This window comes from Urocampus carinirostris, chromosome 11, assembly GCF_059441175.1.
Source record: "Urocampus carinirostris isolate Australia breed hairy pipefish chromosome 11, RoL_Ucar_1.0, whole genome shotgun sequence".
NCBI lineage: Eukaryota > Metazoa > Chordata > Actinopteri > Syngnathiformes > Syngnathidae > Urocampus > Urocampus carinirostris.
This window is the reverse complement of record NC_142359.1, coordinates 33,242,578-33,268,289: the sequence shown is the minus strand read 5'-3', so window position 1 is coordinate 33,268,289 and position 25,712 is coordinate 33,242,578. Positions and strand designations below refer to the sequence as shown.

Here is a 25,712-nt window from a genome sequence, read left to right as displayed (position 1 = left end):
GAGGGCAAGATGACAGAAACCTAAGTAAGGGATCGAGATTAATACCAATGCGCAGTTCCCCCAGGATGTTTCCGATCAAACTTAAGAACTTTTCAGACCACATCCGATGAAATTTAAGACCTCAAACCTATTGTGGCATATAAACACGAGACGGACCCCGGCGGTGGACGCCACTGCGAAGTCCTACCCCCTGCCGTAGAAGTAGGGACGTATTAAAGATAAATTTTATTGAGATGGATGTCTCAGGTTGATCAGGTGCAGCAGGCTAGAAACTTCCAGAACACAAATGGGCCAAAACCCGGTTGTGTGGAACATCATGGAGAGGAAGAATCTTGCCACTAGCACAACTTCTGCTTCATTTTCCCGCTATCAGTAAGACCAGATGTGCGTCACAGCATAGACCACCGTCGCAAATCATCTGAATTTCATAAAGACGCCTTCCATACACGCTGAAAACTCCAATTCCATCTTTCCCATCGCATCTTCAATTTGACTGAAAAGCCGATTATAGCTACTCTAACATTTTCTGCCATGTTTACCAAAGTTTAACTGAGCAATGAAAAGAAAAGGTAGGAATGGTAAGGGAAAAGGGTCAAAAAGCCATTCAATTTTTATTTCAGACACTTTTTTTGTTGGTCCATTGAAAGTTTTTTACACTGGGAGTCACCGGTAAGCCAGCAGACATTTCAAAGTTCAAATACACAACAAGGCATTTCTTCATTCATTGTTTCATGTTTAGTTTTACGATAAATTTAACCTGCCCTGCGTCTGGCTAGCAACCAGTTCAGGGTGTTTCCTGCCCACTGCCCGAAGAAAGCTGGGGTGGGCTCCAGCACCCTGTGACCCTACTGAGGATAAGTGGAGCAGATAATGGATGGATGGATAATTTTAACCTGCTAACATGATTGAATCGCTTTTGCCTTTGCTTGTTGAGTCAAAACAAGAAAACAAACATGCATGTGGCACAGAATATACATTATGCAATTGTTTTATTTTTTGTTTGTTCATTGACTAAATTGCTGTCTTAAGGCAGTATAAAGTGTTATCTAAAGAGTAATCATCCTCTAAATCTGATAATATTAAATATATCATTGCTCTAGATCACAAAAAAAGTAAACGAAATTTATTCGATATGTTTTTTTTCAACATGTTAGCAACAATATATTTTTATACACTACACATACTTCATAGGTGCAATTTATGTGACTGCATTTACTATTCGGTCTTCTCAAAATATTCATCTCTTTTAGTCTGAAAAAAATACACTGATACTGTTTGCTGGGTGTCAAACGGTGTCAATCCGTGCTGACAATAATTACCTCACTAAAGGTAAAAACTAAATAAATATATATTTGCATTGCATACAAATAGCTATATCACCAAACAATAAACCTATACTGAACCCTGACAAGACTAAATACGCTCCAAAAGAAAGAAGAAGAAGATCCACAGGGAGGGTGGTCGTCCTAAAGATGCAGTGTAAAATGGGATTAGAAGGGTGAACAGGGTGCAGATGAGATGGAACAAAGAAGTGAGTGAAGAAAAACAAGGCTGGCCATGAATAATATAGACGCCTGCCTTCCCTTATCCCTCAGCCGTTGGAACTCTGGGGAACCAACGCATGCAAACCGGTGCTAAAAAGTCTGAGGCTGGAGTGAGATACAGGAATGGGGAGGGGAGGTCAGCACGCTCGCACTACAGAGATTATAGAGGTAAACGTAAACCATGACATGTTCACCACATGCGCAACTGAATTATTTAACACCTTTGTATGAGAATAGTGATGGGAATTCACTAAAATAAAAAGTGCATTGTAGAATATTATGAATATATATATATATATATATATATATATATATATATATATATATATATATATATATATATATATATATATATATATATATATATATATATATATATATATATATATATATATATATATATATATATATATATACATATATATGTGTGTGTGTGTCATCTATGAAAACTATTTATATTGAGTTGCATGCAACAAAGCAGCTAGGTGGTTAGCGTGCAGCCTCCCCGTGTGGAGTTTGCATGTTCTCCCCATGCCTGCGTGGGTTTCCTTACAAATTTCAAAAACATGCATGTCATGTTAGTTAGCTGGTTCACATTGTCCTCAAGTGTGAATGAGCAAGTGAGTTGTACCCCCGCAACCCTAGTGAGTGTGAAATGGATGGATGGATGGATGTTTAGACATGGCATTTCAGAATAAACTTGTAACAAAAAGAGAAAAAAGTGATAAAAGACTGTCAGGATAAATAGGCAAAAATAATTACAAAGTAGTGCTTAGAGCAGGAGTCGTGAAACTTTTTCACCCCAAAGATTACTTTTCCTGAGAGAGCCACACAATATATTAAGACAAAATTCATCCAAACTGCCAAACCCGCTCTCCAGACAGAAGCCAATTTTTCCGCGCATTTTATTTCACTGATTGACATGAGACAATTTGATAAATTTCATTAAATAATAATGACGCTAGATCCTGTTCCCCTTATTAACAGATATACTGCTTTAAAATTGTCTCCCTCTCGCGGTTACTGCGGAACAGAGAGGCTCATTTTGACCTTAATTCATTTAGGAAATCATGTTTTCAGAACAAGGTGCGGGCTATTCTTCTTTAAAAAGGTCATAAAATATTGTAAACAACAATTTTCTGGCTGTACAATATTTCCCTTCAGTGCAGTAGACTTCATTTGTTGACCTGTGCTCGGCTAGCGAGACTGATTTGTCATTGGCGTCTCCGGTAAGACAGGCAGAGAGGAAGCAGCAAGGGAGAGCTCAAAAACCAAAACCCAACCTTAAAAATCTTGTGCAGAGATCCGTCCACCCCTGACGCTCATCCAATCAAATATTTCCACTCCTACCACTCACCCAATCAATTTGCTCTGTGTACTTGGCTGGCGTTTTGGGGGTTTACAGTTTGTTTGGTGGGTTGTCATCGTAAAGTCTCTCAACAGTGAACATGTATGATTTATTTGCGCTTCCATATAAAGGATTCTTAGCGACGTTAAGCCAAAACCGAGGCGCAGGTGTAACACCTTGACTGTAAACTGTGTCCATTATATACTGGTCAGAAATAATAATTAAAATCCCGTGTTTCATCGGCTTAGCAAGCACCTATATCTGCTATGGGCAAATCTAAAATGGAGCAACACAAATTAAATTTGCCATACATGGCCCGAAAGGGCCAAAAGTTCCCGACCCCTGCCTAAGAGACTGTATGTACTACATTAGCCTCAATATATTAAAATGTTGTGCTTGTTTAGGGTGCTCATGGCCTTGGAGAAGTTGTTTCTGCACCCGTTTGTACTTGTTTTAAGGAACGTGTGGCACCTGCGGGAGGGCAGGATGGTCCAAAAGTTGGTGCCTGTGGTGAGAAGAGTAATTATAATGTTGATGACAGTTATGTCTCCAGACTGGGCAGAGAGCAGCCAATGAACTTCTGGGCTACTTAAGGTTCGCTCAGACAGCAAGCCATTAGTTTGCTTGGCGACTGCAGATCGACAATACACATGTGTGTGTTTGGAGTTGAAATGCACTTCAGTGTGTGTCACAGAAAAGATTAGACCAAAAACCTCCTAGATGCACACACTAACAGAGAGGCCATAATAGCACGCCAAGAAGGGAATAAAGATGGAGGCCCGATAGTGGCAAAGGACAGCCTCGGGATGGATTTCCGATACAACGCCGGCAGCTTAAGCGAGTCACAGTCAAGGATAATCCTCCTCTTTCTCCCTCGTCCGCCTCCCCATCCATCCTGTTATGTTCCTTTTGTGGCTTGGCCTGTGCCGAAAAGGCGCATTGGCACACGTCGGTGCATGTCGTACATTAAGAGCAGCTGCTGTTGTGTCACAGTCTTAAGTTGAAACTGTGACGAGCCTCTGAGGTACGACAAATTTCTTTAACACTGATTGGCCTTTAATCACGCGTTCCATCCATTGCTATAGCTGTTCGAAAGTCTAGTTTGGATAAAATTCACAATGACATACACACACTAAAGAAAGTACTGGATGTATAAATGAATTGCAATGGATTGTTCGTACGGAGATTGTGTAGATGGTTATGAGTTACTATATGTGTTAAGACAATTGTGTGTGGTGTGTATCAGTGTGTGTATATATACAGTGCATCCGGAAAGTATTCACAGCGCTTCACTTTTTCCACATTTTGTTATGTTACAGCCTCATTCCAAATTGTATTAATTTAATCTCTTATCTCAAAATTCTACACAAAATATTCCATTATGACGATGTGAAAAAGTTTTTTTTTAACTTTTTTTCAATTTATTGAAAATAGAAAACTAAGAAATGACATTTACATAAGTATTCACAGCCTTTGCCATCAAGCTCAAAATTGAGCTCAGGTGCATCTTTTTCCACTGATCATCCTTGAGATCTTTCTACAGCTTAATTGGAGTCCACCTGCACTAAATTCAGTTGATTGGACATGATTTGCAAAGGCACACACCTGTCTATATAAGGTCCCACAGTTGAGTGTGCATGACAGAGCACAAACACCAAGCATGAAGTCAAAAGAACTGTCTGTAGACCTGCGAGACAGGATTGTGGTTGAGGCACAAATCTGGGGAAGGATACAGAAAAATTTCTGCTGCTTTGAAGGTCCCAATGAGCACAGTGGCCTCCATTATTCGTAAATGGAAGACATTTGGAACCACCAGGACTCGGCGCAGTGGTTAGCGCTTGTGCGGCACAGTTCATGTCATGGGAACCTGTCGTGGGTTCAAATCCAGCTCCAGACTTCCTGTGCGGAGTTTGTATGTTCTCCCCGTGCTTGCGTGGGTTTCCTCCGGGCACTCCGGTTTCCTCCCACGTTCCAAAAACATGCATTTCAGGTGAATTGGCCGGTCCAAATTGTCCCTAGGTGTGAATGAGCGAATGGGTTGTCTGTCCCTGTGTGCCCTGCGATTGGCTGGCAACCAGTTCAGAGTGTCCCCTGCCCACTGCCCGGAGATGGCTGGGATGGGCTCCAGCCCCCCCCCCGCGACCCTAATGAGGATAGGCGGTACGGCTGATGAGATATATATATATATATATATATATATATATATATATATATATATATATGTATATACAGTGCATCCGGAAAGTATTCACAGCACTTCACTTTTTCCACATTTTGTTATGTTACAGCCTCATTCCAAATTGTATTAATTTAATCTCTTATCTCAAAATTCTACACAAAATACTCCATTATGACAATGTGAAAACGTTTTGTTTTTTACTTTTTTTGAATTTATTAAAAATAGAAAACTTAGAAATCACATTTACATTAGTATTCACAGCCTTTGCTTAATACTTTGTTGATCCACCTTTGGCAGCAAATACAGCCTCAAGTCTTTTTGAATATGATCCCACAAGTTTAGCACACCTATCTTTAAGCAGTTTTGCCCATTCTTCTTTGCAATAAGTCTCAAGCTCAATCAGGTTGGATGGGAGACGTTTGTGCACAGCCATTTTCAGATCTCTCCAGAGATGTTCGATCGGATTCAAGTCTGGACTCTGGCTGGGCCACTCCAGGACATTCACGGAGTGGTTCTGAAGCCAATCTTTTGAGATCTTGGCTGCGTGCTTTGGGTCGTTGTCCTGCTGAAAAATGAACCTTCGCCCCAGCCTGAGGTCAAGAGCGCTCTGGAGCAGGTTTTCATCCAGGATATCTCTATATATTGCTGCATTCATTTTTCCTTCTATCCGGACTAGTCTGCCAGTTCCTGCTGCTGAAAAACATCCCCACAGCATGATGCTGCCACCATGCTTCACTGTAGGGATGGTATTGGCCTGGTGATGAGCGGTGCCTGGTTTCCTCCAAACATGGCGCCTGGCATTCACACCAAAGAGTTCAATCATTGTCTCATCAGACCAGAGAATTTTGTTTCTCATGGTCTGAGAGTCATTCAGGTGCTTTTTGGCAAATTCCAGATGGGTTTCCATGTTCCTTTTACCAAGGAGTGGCTTTCCTCTGGCCACTCTACCATACAGGCCTGATTGGTGGATTGCTGCAAAGATGGTTGTCCTTCTGGAAGGCTCTCCTCTCTCTACAGAGGAACGCTGGAGCTCTGACAGAGTGACCATCGGGTTCTTGGTCACCTCCCTGAGTAAGGCCCTTCTTCCCCGACCGCTCAGTTTAGAAGGCCGGCCAGCTCTAGGAAGAGTCCTGGTGGTTCCAAATGTGTTCCATTTACGAATAATGGAGGCCACTGTGCTCATTGGGACCTTCAAAGCAGCAGAAATTTTTCTGTATCCTTCCCCAGATTTGTGCCTCAACCACAATCCTGTCTCGCAGGTCTACAGACAGTTCTTTTGACTTCATGCTTGGTGTTTGTGCTCTGACATGCACACTAAACTGTGGGACCTTATATAGACAGGTGTGTGCCTTTGCAAATCATGTCCAATCAACTGAATTTAGTGCAGGTGGACTCCAATTAAGCTGTAGAAAGATCTCAAGGATGATCAGTGGAAAAAAGATGAACCTGAGCTAGATTTCGAGCTTCATGGCAAAGGTTGTGAATACTCATGTAAATGTGATTTCTTAGTTTTCTATTTTTAATAAATTCAAAAAAAGTAAAAAAAAAAAAACCTTTTCACATTGTCTTAATGGAGTATTTTGTGTATAATTTTGAGATAAGAGATTAAATTAATACAATTTGGAATGAGGCTGTATTATAACAAAATGTGGAAAAAGTGAAGCGCTGTGAATACTTTCCGGATGCACTGTATATATATATATATATAGTACATATGAAATACATTGAAAAAGAAACCTCCTCTCTGAACACGACATTTCCTCCATGTTATACATCAACACAGGCCAACTGAGTGAAAAGTCTTACAAGTATGGCAAACAAGGTCCAGACATTGACACTGCATTCGTGCCACCGAACTGTCAATACAGTGATAGAAATAAATAAACTGATCGTGGTGCTGTAAGCAACACGACAACAACCGACAAATTACTTAGCTGCTATTCCTGAAAGGAGACACAGAGTTGGCAAAAAAACATGACGACTCTTTTGATTACATTGATAACTAGAATTGATGGTGGGGTCGGGCTGCAAGACCTCATTTTGATCAAACAGGAAATACAAGAGATTTTGACGATGTATTCATGCTGGTGGGGTAAAGCAAGTGGGTGTATGAGTCTGATATCTGTCAATTACTGCTATTTTGTTTTTTCTGCGGCTTATCATCACCAGGGTCGCTGCGATGCTGGAGCCCATCCCAACAGACTTTGGGCAGTAAGCAGAGTACTTGTTTCTAGCCAATCACAGGACACACAAATACAAATAACCATTAAATTACACAATCATTCCTAGCCAATTGACTTGCCATGCATAAATTTGATATGTAGGAGGAAACCGGACTGCCTGGAGAAAACCCATTTGGGTAAACTCCACACAGGTAGGCTGTTAGGAGGAATTGAACCCAGGACCTTTGAACTGTGACGCAAACATGCTCACCAGTTATTCACCGTGCCGCCCCTATCCCAAACAATTTCCGATGAATTACGACCACCTGGAAAGATTACGTGCGGACTACATTATTTGTACATTCTGATGGCACGCCTGTGTTATTCTCAACATTTTGTCACTGGCGTTGCTAAGTAAATAGGATTATGGAATTGGTTTGCAAGAATTGACACTCATGTGTAAAAGTGTGTTCCATGTGCATACCATATAGTTACAATATAATCGAAATATTTTAAAGAACACTTCTCCTCTGCCAAGATAATCGGTCTGATGTGCCATTTGCCAAGAATAATAAAAAGAGTAAAGGAGAACCTGTTTAGTATTGTGATACCTTTTGCAGCACATATTAGGACGCCACTTTTACTCTGGTGGTAGCAGGAGGTCACAGAAGCATACAGTATCAGGTGCGACAGCTGGTTTTATCCTATGCTGCTGCTGCATATTTTATGATCAGGTGGGTCTCAGGCCACCCACATTAAAAAGAAGAGATATATGCCTTAAAAAAACAGCTTTGGGCATAACCTAATCTTTGTGTTTGGCCAAAGTTTCTGTTTCATAAGCATTGATTTCCACAAACGTTTTTGGTTTGGGCCACTCACGTTAATTTGGAACTGATTTGGAAACTTCTAATAGGCTACATGAAAATTTACAGTTGAAGGAAGAAACCAATCCAGCAAGCTTCCAAAAATATCTGGAGTCCATAAAAAATATATCTTGTGTGCTTCAGATCAGGACTCAAAGCTGTTGTACAAATTAAACTGTACAGGCATCTCTTTGAAAAACAACATCATATTCATCTTGATTGGGGGAAAATGTTCAATACTGGTCGAGCCTACAACCATTTGATCAGGGTCAGGTCATTACTGATCACTAGTACCAAACGTGTTGGGACTTGGTATCACATAACCGAGTGTTGAAATGTTGAGTCCTGGCATTGGTCAATAAAAAGTAGTATCAATAACACATCCCTAAAAAAACTGTAATTTCTACTTTGCAGTGGTTTATGGATTTCATGGCAAAGCGGAGTTGCTCAAAAAACAGATTAAGAATGACACATATAAAATAATAGAGGTTTGTAGGAAACAAAAGCCTTACATGCAGTTCATTGCATTCACATGAACAGTTATTTAGAACATATTTGATTATATCAGTGTTTCATATTCAGACAACAAAGTTAACATTATTCAAGAAGATTCTTTATTCAATAAATCCTATTATTTGAGTCAACTCAAAATCTAAAAAAAAAGCACCAGGGTCAGTATTTGAATTGCATGCTTTCTCTGCACATGCAGCAACAGGATGGGCCACGCGTGATGAGCTACATGGTGTGTCTTACTGCGACACAGATGCAAAGACACACACACTCATCAACACTCTCCTCATCCCCTGTTGCTATGGAACGTGTCGCCATGCAAGGCGGGAAGGTAGAGTCGGCTGATCGAGGATGATGACGACGATGAGGTTGGAAAAAGCAGAAGATGACTATCACGTTAATGAACTGTCGAATGACGGAAGCAGCACCGCACTCAAGCCTTGGGTTTATGCTCACCGCAACGTGGGTGGAAGGTTATTAATGCGCAATGCAAACAGACGCTTTCCTCGCCACGCAACATCACGCTGGCCTCGGGCCAGGAAAAAAAGCACCATAAAGGTCCGTAAAGAGAGAAGGTCTGCAACATGTGGCTGTTAAACACACACACACACACACACAGTCCCCACCACTGACTTCTGTAATAGTCTGTTAACTGACCTGCCAGCCCACCCATGACACCAGATGCTAGTGTGCGTGTGTGCAAAAAGGCCTTGTCTAAAAGTTCATAGGTGGATCCTTTAGCTCATATGCAAGACTTTCAACTTCTCTCCTTCCACCCCAGCCCACATCAAAATTAACAACACAGTTGGACTATGAAATAAATCACATACCTTGATGGTTGCCAAGGGTGTCCTCCGGGATGTACATGTTTTTGCTTTCATTTACCATAAATGTAGTCCAACGTTCTCCCTATGTTTGAATGTATTGAAGAGGGAGGAATGCCCCCTCTCCAAAAATAAAGAAATAAAGAAATGATTAAGAGGGAAAGGTGGGGTGATGAGTCTGACAGCTTGTGGATATTCCCGTTGCCTGTTCAGCAGGGATGGGGGTGTCTTCAGATGGAGTGAATATTACCTAATCCCCATGATGGACGTAAAGTCAAGAAAAAAGAAGGCTCTTTCGGCAAAACCGGTCGGCAAAACGCACCGGTGCATCCCTCGGTACATCCAGGCCCCAGGCGATGAGTGTAAAACAGCAACGCGTTTAAACCTCCCTATCCTCTCTTGCCCCCTTGCGTTTTGTTCCTTTTGGTTTTTCTTTTCTTCTCTTCTCGTTCCTCTTCAACGTTTTAAAAGAGCTAGCGAAGCACGGGCGCCATCAGTGGAAGTGCGCAAAAGACGCGTCGTTGTTTGACATCCTCGCTGCTGGAGGATGAGGGTAAGGAAGAGGAAGAAGAAGGTTGGGAAATGACAACGGGGCAAATATTCCATCGCGGGGTTAAAATCTCCCAATGGGTTAAATCCACGTAGAGAGCCTCCCAGAAATCCACGACACGCAGGCTGTCCTGGCTCCTGTCTTCATCTGCGCTCCTCTTGTGTCCCGGTCCAATGCATGATGCTCCGCTCTGTCTCTCACTTGTTGTCTCTCAATATGCGTGCATTTTAGTGTCTATGTGCAAGAGAGCCGTAGTTTGAGCGCTCTCGTCTGTTTCTGCTGCCTTGCAGCTCTGCAGTCAAACACTGAGGGAGAGAGAGAGAGACAGAGAGAGAGCAAAGCGTCCCCCCTCTCCTTCGAGTGCACGCACACGCCTGCTGTTTCCAGATGTGTGTACGTGTACGTGTGTTGAAAGAAGACAAGGACCGGGGTCACAAACCTTTTTGATCCAAAGCTTTCGTTGTATTATGTCGCCAGAAACTTTGCTGAACGTCTCTGCTTTCGTTTGGCTGCCACTCATGCTAGGACCTTCATCTGCGGTTGGATTTTGTCCAGAGTCCAGTTTAGAGTAAGCATTTTTCTTCTTCAAAAATGTATCCATCAATTTTATTGTCGTCCTTTTATACACCTGTCACTGCATCCACGTGTTCGTAATTCGCTTGTCTCCAAGCATAAGGCAATTAGTTACCTGCTGCTTATGGTATGGAAGAGTACTTCATGTTAATCTGCCAGCTGCTAGACAGCACAGACACACAAATTGAATAATTTCCCACAGCACACCTGACAATATCTTGCAGCACAGCGGTTGAAAAACACTGGTTTAGGATATGCGTTGCTGGGACTATATCAAAAAGGGAAGAAAATGTGTTTCAGGGTACACAGTGTTGTGCACTTATCCTACTTAACTGGGGCTGTAGAAGAGGAACAAAGGTCAAAGTTTGGACACGTGGTTGGCACAGGCTACCCTGCTGGAACGAGTCTGTGTTTACGACAGTGGTCTTTATTGCGCACAAAATGACATGGAAGCACTTTTCTTAACTTCTTTGTCTGGCTGACAGATATATTCTCGTTATTGTCTGTGGTACAGTAACATTTATCATTGATCCTATCCTTAGTAAATACCACACATATGTGTATTTGCTGAAAGTGACTGATTTTATCAATATCAACACTTGCAGCTATGTTGATAATGATTCAGCAACCATTCCTTTGAATGAAAATAATATTTGCAGTCCAAGCAGAGTAGACAAAAGAAATTCTATAACACTGACAATTCATTTACGCATGAGTAGCAAACATTTTCCAACCTTAGAGGGCCACTCTAATATTTAGAATAGAATAGGATAGAATGGAATATACCTTTATTAAAACACTATTCATTTGTGGAGATTTCAACATAGATCTAATGAATCCAAACAAACATAAAAACATTGATGACTATATTAATATGATGTACAGTATGAGTGTGTACCCAACTATATTAAGGCCTAGTAGATTCACTTCACACAGTGCAACACTCATTGACAATATATTTACAAATAATATGGAATTTACAAACGTCAGCGGATTACTGGTTTGTGATATTTCTGATCACCTACCAGTATTTACAGTGTATGATGAAAAGGTTACTAGACAAGAATCAATTAAGGATTATGTTTACAAACGAGTTAGAACTGAAGAGACTATTATATCACTCTATGATGACTTAGTTAAACAAAACTGGAATGCTTTATATGGTACCGATGATGTGGATCGTGCGTTTGACATATTTTTGGAAATATTCACCAACAAGTATAACAAAAATTGCCCAATGAGAGAAACTAATATTAAGAATAAAACTGTAAACCATCCATAGATAACTAAGGGTTACATAATGCTTGTAAGAAAAAAAACACCTTATATAGAAAATTTATTAAACTGAGAACTGAGGAAGCTGAATCCCGATATAAAACGTATAAAAACAAATTGACAGGAATATTAAGAGCAAGCAAGAAATTATACTATACCAATTTATTACATCATAACAAAAGTAATATCAAAGGTATTTGGGATATATTAAATAGTATAATAAAAGGAAAGAAAGTAAGCAATGCATATCCAAACTATTTTATTGATAAGAACAGTGAAAATTATAATTTAAATCAAGTTGTGGAGAATTTCAATAGTTATTTTGTAAATGTTGGACCAGAGCTCGCTGCAAATATCCCAGAGTGCAGTGGTAAACAATTTGAGTCACTGATAAAAATGAACTCCAAGACCATGTTTTTATCTGGGGTCACGGAATCAGAAATCTTAGACGTGGTTAACAACTGTAAAAACAAAACGTCTATGGATTGTTTTGACATCGATATTGTACTAATTAAGCAAATTCTAAATAGCATTGTGAAACCATTGACCTACATCTGTAATCTATCATTTCTAACAGGCAAATTTCCAAATCAAATGAAAATAGCAAAAGTTATACCAATATACAAAAATGGAAACAGGCACATTTTTACAAACTATAGACCGGTATCTCTGCTTCCTCAGTTCTCTAAAATATTGGAGAGACTTTACTATAATAGACTAGAACAATTTGTAGATAAATATAAATTGATTAATGAAAGTCAATATGGTTTTAGAGCAAACAGATCAGCAAACAATGGCAATTATTGATGCAGTAGAAGAAATCACCCATAGTATAGAAAAGAAGAGATACGCAGTCGGGGTATTTATTGACTTAAAAAAAGTATTTGATACCATTAATCATAATATACTATTAAAAAAACTGGAAAGATATGGCATCAGGGGAGTGGCTTTGCAATGGATTCAAAGTTATTTGACGGGGAGGAAGCAATATGTAAAAATGGGAGAGTTTTCATCTGAATATTTGGACATCTGTTGTGGAGTACCACAGGGTTCTATCCTGGGACCAAAGTTATTTAATTTATACATTAACGATATTTTTAATGTTTCAAAACTATTGAAAATAGTAATATTTGCAGACGACACTAAAATTTTCTATTCAAATGATAACTATATTGATTTGTTAACCTGTATTGATCGTGAACTAATTAACCTAAAAGTATGGATGGATATAAATAAATCATCTTTAAATTTAAATAAAACCAAAGTAATATTCTTTGGTAATCGTAAGGCAAATCAAGATTTAGAAGTAAAAATGGATGGTGTCGCAATAGACATTGTATCAGAAATTAGCTTTTTAGGGGTCATAATAGACAATAAATTAAGTTGGAAAACACGCATCAGACACATACAAACTAAGGTATCTAAAAGCATTTCAATAATTAATAAAGTCAAATTTCTTTTAAATTATAATGCATTGTATTTATTATATTGTTCTCTCGTTCTGCCATATTTAACACACTGTGCAGAAGTCTGGGGCAATAATTACAGAAGTTCACTACAGCCCCTTTTTATCCTTCAAAAACGTGCAATAAGAACCATACACAGGGTAGGATATCGGGATCATACCAATATTATATTCATGCAGTCCAAATTATTAAAATTGGATGATTTAATAAAAATTTTCACTTCACAACTGTTATTTAAGGTCAACAAAAACATAGTGCCAGAAAACATACAAAAATTATTCACTCGGAAAGAGGGAAATTATAACTTGAGGGGCTGTGGTGAATTCAAAATCCCAAAGGTGAGAACCACCAGGAAAAGTATGTGTGTGTCTGTCTGTGTGTGGAGTCAGACTTTGGAATAATTTGCAAAATGAGATCAAACAATGTCCAACTATCCATGTGTTCAAATTTAGATACAAAAAAGCATTTCTGGCAAAATACAGGGATGAAGAAAATGGGATATGAGGGAGATTGGAAAGACTGCATTTCAAACTATGGTTAACTTGTCGTTATAGTTGTTATTATTACATCAGAATTGTTATTGTAAGTATTGTGTTTATTTTCATTGTTATTATCACTGGTAACGCAGTGACATTATGCGCATTATGACGTTGAGGGATGGGTATAGCGAAGATTAGTGTATAAAATATGTGATTATTGTAACTATTATAATTATTGATATCTGACCTATGTAATAAGTATATCCATGAGATTTTGTTGTATTGGACACAAGAGGAGCTATCTATAAAATGTATTTAATAGGGAAGATAAAGGGGTAGGAAAAATAAGCATCTGCTTCTGACTACCCCTTTTCGAACATGTTATGTGACATTATTTTGTTGTTGACTCATTGTTTAAGTCCTGTTTTTATTTTTATGTTCGAAATAAAAGTTTTCATTCATTCATTCATTCATTCGTTATCATTGTTACAAAATGAGTTTAACATATTGTGACAACGAAATTGGAGATGGCACTCCAGGGTCACATTTTACTGAGAGGATGAAAAAAAAACATAAAAGATAATTCACACAATATCTAAACAAGAAAGTGTGGCATGTTGAGGCAGAAGATAATTACATTGGGTGTTTACATACAGTTTTGAGATCGTATTAGTGCAATATGCGGTACTGCAAAATAGGCAACATTGTGCAAAGTAAGCATAGGCATGAATACAATTTTACATCTGTATGAGGTAGTGTGTTTGCAAGAGTTTCACTTTTCTGTGCAGTCTGTGTTAAGGTTGGTGATGGCCCTGGGGAAGAAACTGTCTCTGAGTCTGTTTGTTTTTGTTTTGTGTGACCTATAGCGTCTGCCTGAAGGCAGCATGTCAAAGAGGTGGTGGCCGGGGTGAGAAGAGTCCTCGAAGATGTTTTTTGCTCTGCTGAGGTAGCGAGAGCAGGCAATGTCCTCCAGACTGGACAGAGAGCAACCAACGATTCTCTGGGATGTGTTGATGACCCTCTGAAGTGTTTTCCTGTCTGCTGCTGTGCACCCAGCATGCCACACCGTAATGCAGTATGTATATAACCGAAGTAAGGGGCTACTGTGAAATTGAATTCGTACAAATTTTTCATAAGGTGGCAATTGTTTTAAAAGGTCATTAAAAGCTATTTAAAACATGGTACGTGTGGATGTTCAAAAGAACCGCTTATCCACAGTAGGGCTGTGGGGGTTTTGGAGCCCATATCAGCTGTCTCAGGGCAGTGGGCGGGGGACACCCTGAACTGTTTGCCAGCCAGTCACAGAGCTAATAGTTTTTTTAATAAATGAATGAATTAATGAATGAATAATAATAATAACAGTACTAATCGCAAATTGAGTATCACAGTTCGGTCTCATGATGCACAAATGTTTCTATACCCCTCAAACCAGGCATATTATTACGGAGGGGCAGAAATAACCAAGAGAAGGAAGGAAGCCTGGACGGAGGGCGGGTCATGGGAACAGACACTCGCACACGGGGGACTCATACACACATCCATACACACAAACACACACAGACATGCAAAAATTTTCTGTACACTGTTCTATAGTTGGACTTCCTGAGCCCCTTTGGTAAGGACTGGCCACTCTCTGGGATAGCAAGGCAGACCAGCAATGAAATGCCACAATAACATGCAGAGCAACCAACAATGTGCTTCTCAGTCAAAGGTGAAAGCCTTCATGAGTGAACGCGTAAATAAAGCACTTTTAGGGTGAGTCGCACATTTTTTCCCTCTCACTGCCTCATTACCTCCAGGACTGACCAGCCTGGTCCGTGGCCTTGTGGTATAGTGTCCACCGTAGACTGTAAAGTTAGGAATTCAGTCCTGGCTGTAGCATGGCAAATGTTTACAATAATGGTGTCTATTATCTCCCTAGTTGGCACTCAGCATTTATGGGGGGATTTGTCTCTAATGATCCATTTAAAAATGAAAATATCTATTATTTCCCCGAGCGTTTATGGGGGCAAGGTCCAATTCCCCATTTGTTTTTTTTTCTTCCCTGCCCTTCTGTGCACAGGTACTGTCAATTAGCATTTACTTGTGACTTAGATGGCATATCCTGCCCAGAAATATATTACATGCACTTTTTTCATGTTAGCTTTTATTTGAGTGCCTCTGAATTTCTGATCAAACCTTTGTTTTTGTGCTGTTACCCAGTCTCATCAGCTCTGAGCGTACACAGCTTTCACTGAAGAGAGCAGTTTTACTTACCCTGCAGTCTGTACATTTCTGTTGTCGTCGTTGACTTGAGCTAATCACAATGTATTGGATTGATTGTATTGACTCGTTGACGGCCTCTTTACACTCATGATAGGAATGTCATGATTACCGATGTGAATCACCTGTGCCCGCTCATTTGGCGCCAACCGCTGCGGGTTCTGACTGGCTCCCTGTCCCTATTTAAACCCAGTCCTGTCAATCCCTTGTTGTCAAACCGTCTGCAAACCTCTGTTTATACAAGGCAAGCCTTTTCGACCCTGACTCCGGCCAGTCCCGTTTTCGCTCCCGGCTACGATCTGTTTTGATTCCGACCACGTCTGCTCTCCCGTTCTGGCTACGACCTGTTTTGATCCCCACCACGTCCGCTCTCCTGTCCCGGCTTAGGACCCATTTTTGATCCTGACTACGTCTACTCTCCCATCCTGGCATACGACTCGTTTCCAAACCCCGACCACGCTTTGCTCTCCCAGTCCCGGCGATCGACCAGTTTTTTCCGTCCCTGACACCGCCATCGCTCGCTACGGAAGATCCACTTCCGTGTTTGGATCACAGTCTGAGTGTGAGAGCGTTTTGCCTCCTGCGTGCAGCGAACACCAGATCATGGGCGCAGCGCTTCCTCTTTCTTTCAATAAAACTTGTGGTAAATGTTACGCAATTGGGTCCTGTTTCCGTTGTGGTCCAGACATGGAATCGTGCAGGCGTTGACATGTAGACATGAATATTCAAATCACACACACAATAATGTAATCCTACGGACATATCTAGGTTGAAAAATAGGCAATTCGAATTATTTGAAAGAAAATTGCAAGAGAGCGGTTACAAATGATGTCACAACAGCCGCGCAAGCCCCCTGTGTGACATCATTAAGCATCTCTGGAGTATCAACCAGGATGGATTTAGTTCCAATCCAACAAAGTAACACTAAAAAGTTTGCCCGGATCCTTTTGTAAGAGGTAACGTGATTTGAATTTTATGTGGACTTAAATGTAGAGCTGTCATATTTTTGGCACCACAACTATACATTTTTTGTAGCCGCTGATGAGACATTGGTTGTGTTTGTATAGGTCAGTTAGTAAAATCACAGGAAGTGCACTTCCCTATTTTGTGGTTCATTTTCAGGTGAAACAAGTTTGTACTTTTTTGTACTTATGGAGATCCTGTATTTTGCTTCCGTCTTCCTGTGGCGCCATTTTTGTGTGTTTCTTTGGACCTGTCAAGAGCAATTTAAGACTAACATCTCAGCCGCATTTTACTTCTTTGCTGGTTTCTTCCACTCCCATACATTAAAAAACAACAATGCAGATTACACCAGTGTGCAGGCATCCAGTGCAGCGCAATAGGGTTACATTTAAATGCTAACACTTCAGTTGGTGTAATAAAAATCTGTAGTCTGTACAGCCCGTTGAGACTTCTTGTGATTAAGGGCTATACATGACTTGACTTCACCTTTTCGATCTGTAACACTTACGTTCTGAACGACAATCAGTTCATTTATCCCCAAATGTGACTGGCTGCTATGAGCTGCAAAATTGTATTTATTACTTATTATGCGAGTGTTACTTGTTAGTTCATTACACTGCACTGTAGAGTTGCAACGTCATCATAATAGTTCCCTTAATCTCCCGTTCCACTCTCTCGTCCAAATAAAAACTTTAAGATCCCAATATATGTTGACTTATATTTTAGTACAAAGGAGTGGATCAGCAGACTTACCATAGGGCATATCTTACTCAAGCGGGCATTCATTACTCGCTATCGATCACACTCTACAGTGTATTATGAACCCAGCCGCTTACAAAATTACTCTGCTTAATACACGATGCGTTTTTTTTTTTGTTTTGTCTTCGCATGATGCCATAATGCTCACTTCAAATGGACAAAATAATGATATCGTAAAAAAGAATCACAGATTAATTTGAATAGTTATCACCGTCACTTCTGTCAGGCAAAATGTTAAAAAAAGCAAGGCAATATGGTTAACTGAAGACCCATGACTGAACATATAAGATGACAAGTACAAAAGATGCAGCCGGCATCATGCTTAAATACATTGGTTCCCACTTTTATTTCATTGTGATATCCATTCATTTTCTGTGCCGCTCATCCTGACTAGGGTCTCAATGGTGCTGGAGCCAATGTTCCCTCTAAGCTGCGCGTGTGCGCAAACGTGCACTGCCCGCACAGTCTCAGCGCACAAGAAAATCTATCCAGTGCAATGTTCCCTCTAAGCTGCGTGTGTGCGCAATTGCGCACTACCCAGAGCTTTTCCGCGCACAGGAAAATCTAGCGATAAATTCGATTCGGTGTATAAAATGCGATATTTCGAAGTCAAGGTCGTTTTTGAGAACCAGCTTCTTCGGCTTGGCTCACTAAAAGGAACCGGCTCTTCCGGGTCCTAAACGGCTCTTCAGGTTGTTTTTGCTTCTTTCATCCCTATATGACCAAATATTATGTAAAATTATGCACAAAATGACTTAAAGGAAGGGGGAATAGAACAAAAAAGAAAAAATACCAAAATGAAAAAGTAGTGAAAAGCTGAGAAAACAAGAAACAAAAGGAAGAGAAAAAAGAAGGAAAAATTCAGAAAAAAGCCAGAAAAAAGGCAAGAAAGAAACAAAGGAAAAAAGTAAGTAGAGAACACAAAAGTAACAGCTGGGAGAAAATAAACACAATGAGTTAAAGGAATTTGAAAAAAAACTGAGAAAAAGAAGAAAAACTTTTGTGTTGCATCAAATGATTTCCAATTATACCAAGTCAATCTTGTTGCAAACATTGTACTTCCACTAAGAAATGTGATTAGATACAGTTGTGTATCGTGCAACCGACTAAATAAGCCCGCAAAAATATTAGTATTATGCGACAAAAGATACCAGGAAAAAAAGAAATGGAAATCTAGTGAAAGAATTGTTGTAAAAACAATTGACGTTTGTAGGCCGTACAACCTTTGCAATAATACATTAGTCAATTCATTCAAAAGTGAAAAAATGTTTTGTATTGCTGGAAACTCAGCAAAATGTAACATGATGTCAAGTTTTGGACATGTTTGATAATGGATTAGTCTGAACTACTTCAGACCATTTCTCACACGTTTGCACATTAGTTAAGCTCAGTCGTCCCTTGTATAAGACAGTATACGAATAGGAACCATTTCAGATGACGCAAATTTCTTCCGCATCCTTCATGAAAAAGGATCCACAGCTGTGGATTTCATCTCTCTAGCATCCAGTAAACGGTTAAAAAGAATACGCCGTCTCATGGTTCCTATTCTTAGTATAGCATTTACATTTAGATAAAAAGTTTTATGCTTGCAGTTTTTTCCTGGACATTGTTCTCTGCAGAAATGTCAACAATTTTGGCTTTTTTTTTACTACCGCCGGACTGTTTCAAAGCGCATCGCCTGCTGTGCTTTTTCTTTTTTAAAAAGTGCTGTTTAAAGGATATTAATAGCATTTCTTGTGTATATTGTTTTAAATAAACATGCCTGATGTAAAGCTGTAGCTGGATGTGCTGTTGGCCATGTTTACATGCATGAGTGCTGTGCAAATACATTTTGTGGGTGATAATCATTCATTTGCATTCTAATGCATTTTCTCAGAAAATAATTGGAATACACAGATGAAATTTGTATAGATAATATGCAAAAAACATGTACTATTTTTCGCATTTTGTATGTTTTAGAATTTGGAAATACCTTAAAAAACAATGAAAATTGGTTATGCACTTGTCACGGTTGCCAATTGCCCCCAATTGGCCCCACCTGTTTTGCGCCGGCTGCGGCGCATTGACTGATTGGCTTCCCTCTTATTTAAGCTTAGTACTCTCACTCACCCTTTGTCAGTCTGTCAACGAACTTGTGCACCCGCAAGACGTGTGTTTTGACTCTGTCCGGTATCCTGCTTGTGTATCCTGTCCGGTATTGTTCCCGTCTTTCTCGTCCTGTTTGATATTGGTCTTCAGTCTGCAGTGTCTGGTGTCGTTCCCGTCTATCCCGTCCTGTTTGATATCGGACCCCAGTCTCCAGAGTCTAGTATCGATCCCGTCTGTCTCGCCCTGTCTGATATCTTGCTACAATCTCCAGTATCGGGTATTGTCCCCGTCCATCTCGTCCTGTGTGATATTGCACTCCAGTCTCCAGCGTCTGGTATCGATCCCGTCAGTCTCGTCCTGTCTGATATGTCTCCAGTCTCCTCTATCTGATATCAAACCTGTCTTTCCCGTCCTGTCTGGTATCAATCCCATCTGTATCCACTCGTGTAACTGGTATCGATCTCGTCGGCCTCTGGCTTCCTGTTGTTCCATGGCAGACTTCGCCGAATCACTAGTGTTTGTGTTAACGTGCATGACTTCCCCATTCTCCTAAAATAAAGCTTGTGTGAGAAACGTTAAGCATCTGGGTCTTCCTCCGGTTCTGGTTCTGACAATACTAAAACAATTCTAAATACCGGATACACAGATTTTTTTTTTTTTTGTGCACAGAATATACCTTAAATATATGACAATGATTTCAGTCTGCCCTTTGTGTCTGCTTTGTTTATTGACCCCATACCCTTCTTGTTTACACTAGTTTAGCTACCGATGCTAGCAAGCGAACAAAAGTCTCTGTAAGGCAGGGCTCCCCAACCTTTTTGAAGCTGAGAGCATTTTTTGTTACTAATAGGCGCAAAGGGGTAACCTAGTTTTATATGCTAAAATAACAACCTCATCGTGTTTTTTCTATGTTAAAGCCCGGTCACACAGCCTTTCGCGGGCGTATTGAGGCTAAATCACGGCCAGAAATTTCTGCCCGGGAAGCAGACGCTGTTGGACGCTTTTGAGATCGCGATACAGACGAGATACAGCCGTGCTTTACACGCGGTGAGAAATTCACACGTGGTTGGCCGCGCGAAAAAGTTTTGCTCTGCTCAAAACTTTAGACCACGGGTAACCGCGGGCGGCACAGCGATGCAGCCGTGGTTACCAGCGATAAGGACGCGGAACAGTCGCCGGCCAATTCTGCACATTTTTCATCGCGGGCAACCACGGGCAAAAAAACCCCGCAAAATTTTACCCGTGATACAGACGCAAAAGGCTGTGTGACCGGGCCTTTATCATGTTATAAGCAGGATGATTATTGGAAGTGGGGTAAAAAGACTCAGTCAACCACAAAACAAAAACTAGTTTACTTGAAAATCACAATGACCCAGCACTGCTGAGCTGGTCTGGGGGCACCACGTTGGAGACCCCCGCAATAGGGAATAATGACAGTGTCTTGCACGGACTGCGGCGGAATCAATGAATGAGTGGGTAAACTGCAATTTGAGTTCAATAGATATTGCTAACGGAGCTTAGCATGCTGATGTTTGCAAAGCACGCTGTAAAATCTAGGGTTTATAATAAAGTCCTATTCTAAAGAGATAATTATAACGTTTTATTTTAAAATATAAATCTGAATCAACATTCAAATGACAATTCTACTATTTATTCGTTTTAAATTATTCTAAGTCAAGTGCTTATTTTTATGTCTATTCAGAATCTCAAGGAACGTGGGGGCAAGGTCCAATTCCCCATTCTAAAATCATCCATGAGCACATAAAGCAGGGGTTAGAAAACGTGGTTTTCGAAAACAGCATTTCCAATGAAAGTGATACATATCATTGGCTAGTTAGTGAGCTTTAGAGTAAAAATAACTTCCAAAAATAAGCAGGGATTGGGTTGCCAAGCCTAACCATTTTAAGTATGGATGCGAAATAAAACAAAAACTCTATGAGAAGTTATTGAAAAACACCTTAAAGCTACGCAAAATCTGTCAGTCAGGCAGTTGCATTCGTCCTGTCTCCATTGATTCCCCAACATCCATAACAAAGCAGGAAAGGTGAACGTTATTTGTTCAACAATGCCCCCCAGTGTATTTTATAAGAAATGTACTGTAAGTATTTGGACGATAATTTTTGTTTGATGGTTTTTGAAAATAAATAAAGAAATGAAAAAATCCCATGTCTCATGTATAATGATTTATTACAACACTCATATGTTTAACGCGAAGAAATACATAATGGTGAAGCTTAGGGATGGATACAATTGTACATATATTAAGGCAAGTCAAGTCATGTTCATTTGTATAGCCCTTTTAAAAATTATAGCTCGTTTTCTTAACAGTGTCTCTGAATGTTTTCCACTCTGCCATTTCCTAAAAAATAGTTCTTCCAAAAAAGCTTATTTTAAAAAAAAAGTTCATATACACATAGATCTATATTCTACTAAGTTGATTTTATTATCTTTATAGTAATAATATAAAAAATATATAATTATAATAACAATAACAATAATAATAATAATAGTCATACTATAAAAATATGATATATATATAATATAATATGATATAATCTAGGCAGCACGGCGGCGCAGTGGTTAGCGCGTGCGCGGCACAGTTCATGTCTTGGGAACCTCCTGCGTGGGTTCAAATCCAGCTCCAGACTTCCTGTACGGAGTTTGTATGTTCTCCCCGTACTTGCGTGGGTTTCCTCCGGGCACTCCGGTTTCCTCCCACATCCCAAAAACATACATTTCAGGTGAATTGGCCGGTCCAAATTGTCCTTAGGTGAGTCGAGTGAGTTGTCTGTCCCCGTGTGCCCTGCGATTGGCTGGCAACCAGTTCAAAGTGTCCCCTGCCCACTGGGACGGGCTCCAGCACCCCCGCGAGCCTACTGAGGATAAGCGGTGTAGCTAATGAGATGAGATAATATAATATAATATAATATAATATAATAATATAGTCAAGTCATGTTTATTTGTATAGCCCTTGGAATATTATCATTTCTATTATCACACCCCGACGAAACTCCTATTTGGTTTATATTCAATCTCGTTTTATTCAAACTACAAACATCACAAAGAACAAAACATTACTAGTTGGGAAAAAAAACATAGAGAGCTTTAAAAACAATGGAAATTGGTGACACACTGACGAAAACAGCGGCACGGTTTATGAGTGGTTAGCGCGTCCGCGGCACAGGTCTGAGGTCATGGGATCAAATCTAACTACCAGCCTTCCTGTGCCAAGTTTGCATGTTTTTCCTGTGTTTGTGTGTGTTCCCTCTGGGCACTCCGATTCCCTCCCCCATTCCAAAAACATGCATGTCAGGTTAATTGGCCGGTCCAGAATGTCCCTAGGTATGAATGAGCGAGTGAGTTGTTGTCTCTGTGTTCCCTGTGACTGGCTGGCAACCAGTTCATGGTGTCCACTGCCCAAAGACGGCTGGGATGGGCTCCAGCACCCCCGCGACCCTACTGAGGATAAGCGGTGCAGATAATGGATTGATGCATGACTAAAACAATTCAAACACAGGATTGGCTGATTTTTTTCATGTTCTGTACAGTACAATATACATTGAATATATTACAAAAATAATGAAATACAAGGAACAGCTTTGACAGCCGGTTGTTGGCCGATCGATTTACCGATTTATACAAATGAAATATTTATAAATTGTGATGTAGCAAAAGAACCACCTAAATGCAATCACAGACTCATACAGTGTCATAAATATTAAGTTGAAATGCATGTGAGGCGAATCAGCGATATTCTTCCAAGACATTTCCAAAATCGCCGATGTTCTTTCATAAAATTTTTGTCATACCTGTCAACTTACACGTTTTACCCATATTTATATGTTTTTATCACTTCAAATTCTGTACATCCTATAACATTTTTGTGCAGGAAAACATTTTATACTATTTTAAAACTCTTATTTGGTTTGACTGATCTCTTGCTGATTTCAGCTCTAATCACTGGAAGCAGATGGTGTCTTCTGAGATTTATAATATGGTTGAGCAGGGGCAACGTAGGATCAGAGCTCTGGGGGGACTGAGCACCCAGAGTTTTTGGTGGATAGTTTCTTTTCTTTTTTTTCCTTTTAAAGTGATTTAGAATCATTCAACACTGTTCAGGAGTGTAACTTCCCGTTTGTGAACATCACATTAGATTTTGTGGTCAGCAGAGACTCTATACTAATTTATTTCTAAAAGGCTAAAGACAAACTAGCACATGCAGAAGAAGCATGGAACCAACCAGGATACATTGATGCATTCTATTCGACACTTCATAAATCCACCCTACATTTACGGATTGAGCTGTGTCGCTTGACCTTGAGGGTTGCAAACCTGTCAAGACTTTTTGGTGTTGCACTTTTTTAATTGACATTAAGCCAGGTGCCGGGGTCTGTTTTGACCAGTAGTCGAAGTCAGGCATGTAGTGCGTTAAAATACCTTTTGCAGCTCAAGCTGCTTATTGGAATTGTTTGGCAAAACGTTCAGAGTTGGAAACATTGAAATATCCAGTAGGTTGTACCATACCTGTTAACCTGTACGGTTTTGCTGTACAAAGTACGTGTTTTATGCATTTCAAGACGTGTACGACGTACAAGAAAATCTGTACGGAAAATCGCAAATTTGTCAATCGCATGCGTCTGCCGCCTGGAAATTTCCCATCATGCATCATTAAAAAAAATATATGTAGTGTACGATTTTTTTTTTTTTTGTATTTTGTACGGGAAAATACGACACTTTGTACGGGCATGAAGCCGTGGAGGTTGACAGGTATGTTGTACAGTGATAGCGTGTCTTCAATGGAGTCCCTCTTGCTCTTCAGAAAGTTTTTTTTTGCAACCACTACATCTGCTGACTCAAATTCAATGCCATAATGCACAGCCTGTGTTGACAATTGAGGCACGGACAAAAAAATGTCATAAGTTGTAGGATTGCATACATGAACCCATTAAGCAAGTTCTGATTCACACCAGAAAACCGCCTCTATGTTTTCAAACACAAATTGTTTTATTACCAAGTAGATAAGAATCGCTTGAGCTCCCCCAAAACTGGCAAGTTCTGCCCATGTGATCGAGGTACACAGGCAAATATTATCTGCATATTGGGAAAGAACTATGGAAGATGCTATTGTTTGTGTTGTCAAGTCACGTCGTGTTTATTTGTATAGCCCTTAACCACGAGGAGCCTCAAAGGACTGCACAGACAACAGATTTGTTGTTTATTTCGTAAATAAAATAAACTTGTTTAAACAAATTATCTTTCTTTTTATTCGACCTGATCTGTCATGCCTTGGGGAAAGAGGTACTGCGCTATATTTGCAAGGTTTATTTCCGATTAATATGGGGAGTAGCAATTATAACAACGAGAGCAATTTTTCAACCAGTGTGCCGTGAGACCTTGTCTAGTGTGCCGCAGGAATTTGCACAATTTTATCTTTCAAATAAATGAGGCTATTATTCAGTATTTTTGCTATCTTCAGACAAGGAACTGTAATAGTCATCCATATCAGTAGGTGGCAGTATATTTTTATACACTTTTCATACACGAATAATAATAATTTCCTTTGTATTGTCATTCTTTGTAACAATGTACACAGAACGAAATGTCGACACACCTGACCCGTTGAAGCGAGCCGATGCAGCCGCAGCCAATAGAGAGCGCCGCCATATTACCAATTAGGTATGAGTCGGCCGAGGCGCGAACCAGCGACCTCCCAGTCTCAAAGCGGGCACACTACCATCTAGGCTACTGAGCTGGTAAATTATCTGCTCATTAGGTAGCACAGTACATTTAATAACCTAATTTGTTCAACAAAGCAGTTTAAGATTGTCCTGTAAAAAGTCAAAACATAAATAAAGCACAACATTCTG

The 25,712-nt window shown here is 40.0% G+C and overlaps 2 protein-coding genes across 6 annotated transcripts in view; one reads left to right on the top strand and one right to left on the bottom strand.

Moving 5' to 3' along the window:
• Positions 1 to 10,320, bottom strand: part of cacna1c (calcium voltage-gated channel subunit alpha1 C) — a 215,457-nt gene extending 205,137 nt beyond the window's left edge. The window contains exon 1 of the mRNA XM_088348735.1: positions 9,437 to 10,320. Coding sequence (XP_088204861.1) covers positions 9,437 to 9,494 — 58 coding nt within the window. The 5' untranslated portion in view covers positions 9,495 to 10,320. The remainder of the gene's footprint in view (positions 1 to 9,436) is intronic.
• dcp1b (decapping mRNA 1B) overlaps positions 10,163 to 25,712 on the top strand; it is a 35,372-nt gene continuing 19,822 nt past the window's right edge. Inside the window, exons 1-3 of one of the 5 annotated variants that reach the window (XM_088348729.1) lie at positions 10,163 to 10,373; positions 10,458 to 10,548; positions 14,640 to 14,848. In XM_088348729.1, coding sequence (XP_088204855.1) covers positions 14,831 to 14,848 — 18 coding nt within the window. In that variant the 5' untranslated portion in view covers positions 10,163 to 10,373; positions 10,458 to 10,548; positions 14,640 to 14,830. Of the gene's footprint in view, positions 10,549 to 14,639; positions 14,866 to 16,913; positions 16,992 to 25,712 lie in introns of those variants that run through there. The other 4 variants (XM_088348728.1, XM_088348731.1, XM_088348732.1 and 1 more) reach the window with 4 other exon arrangements.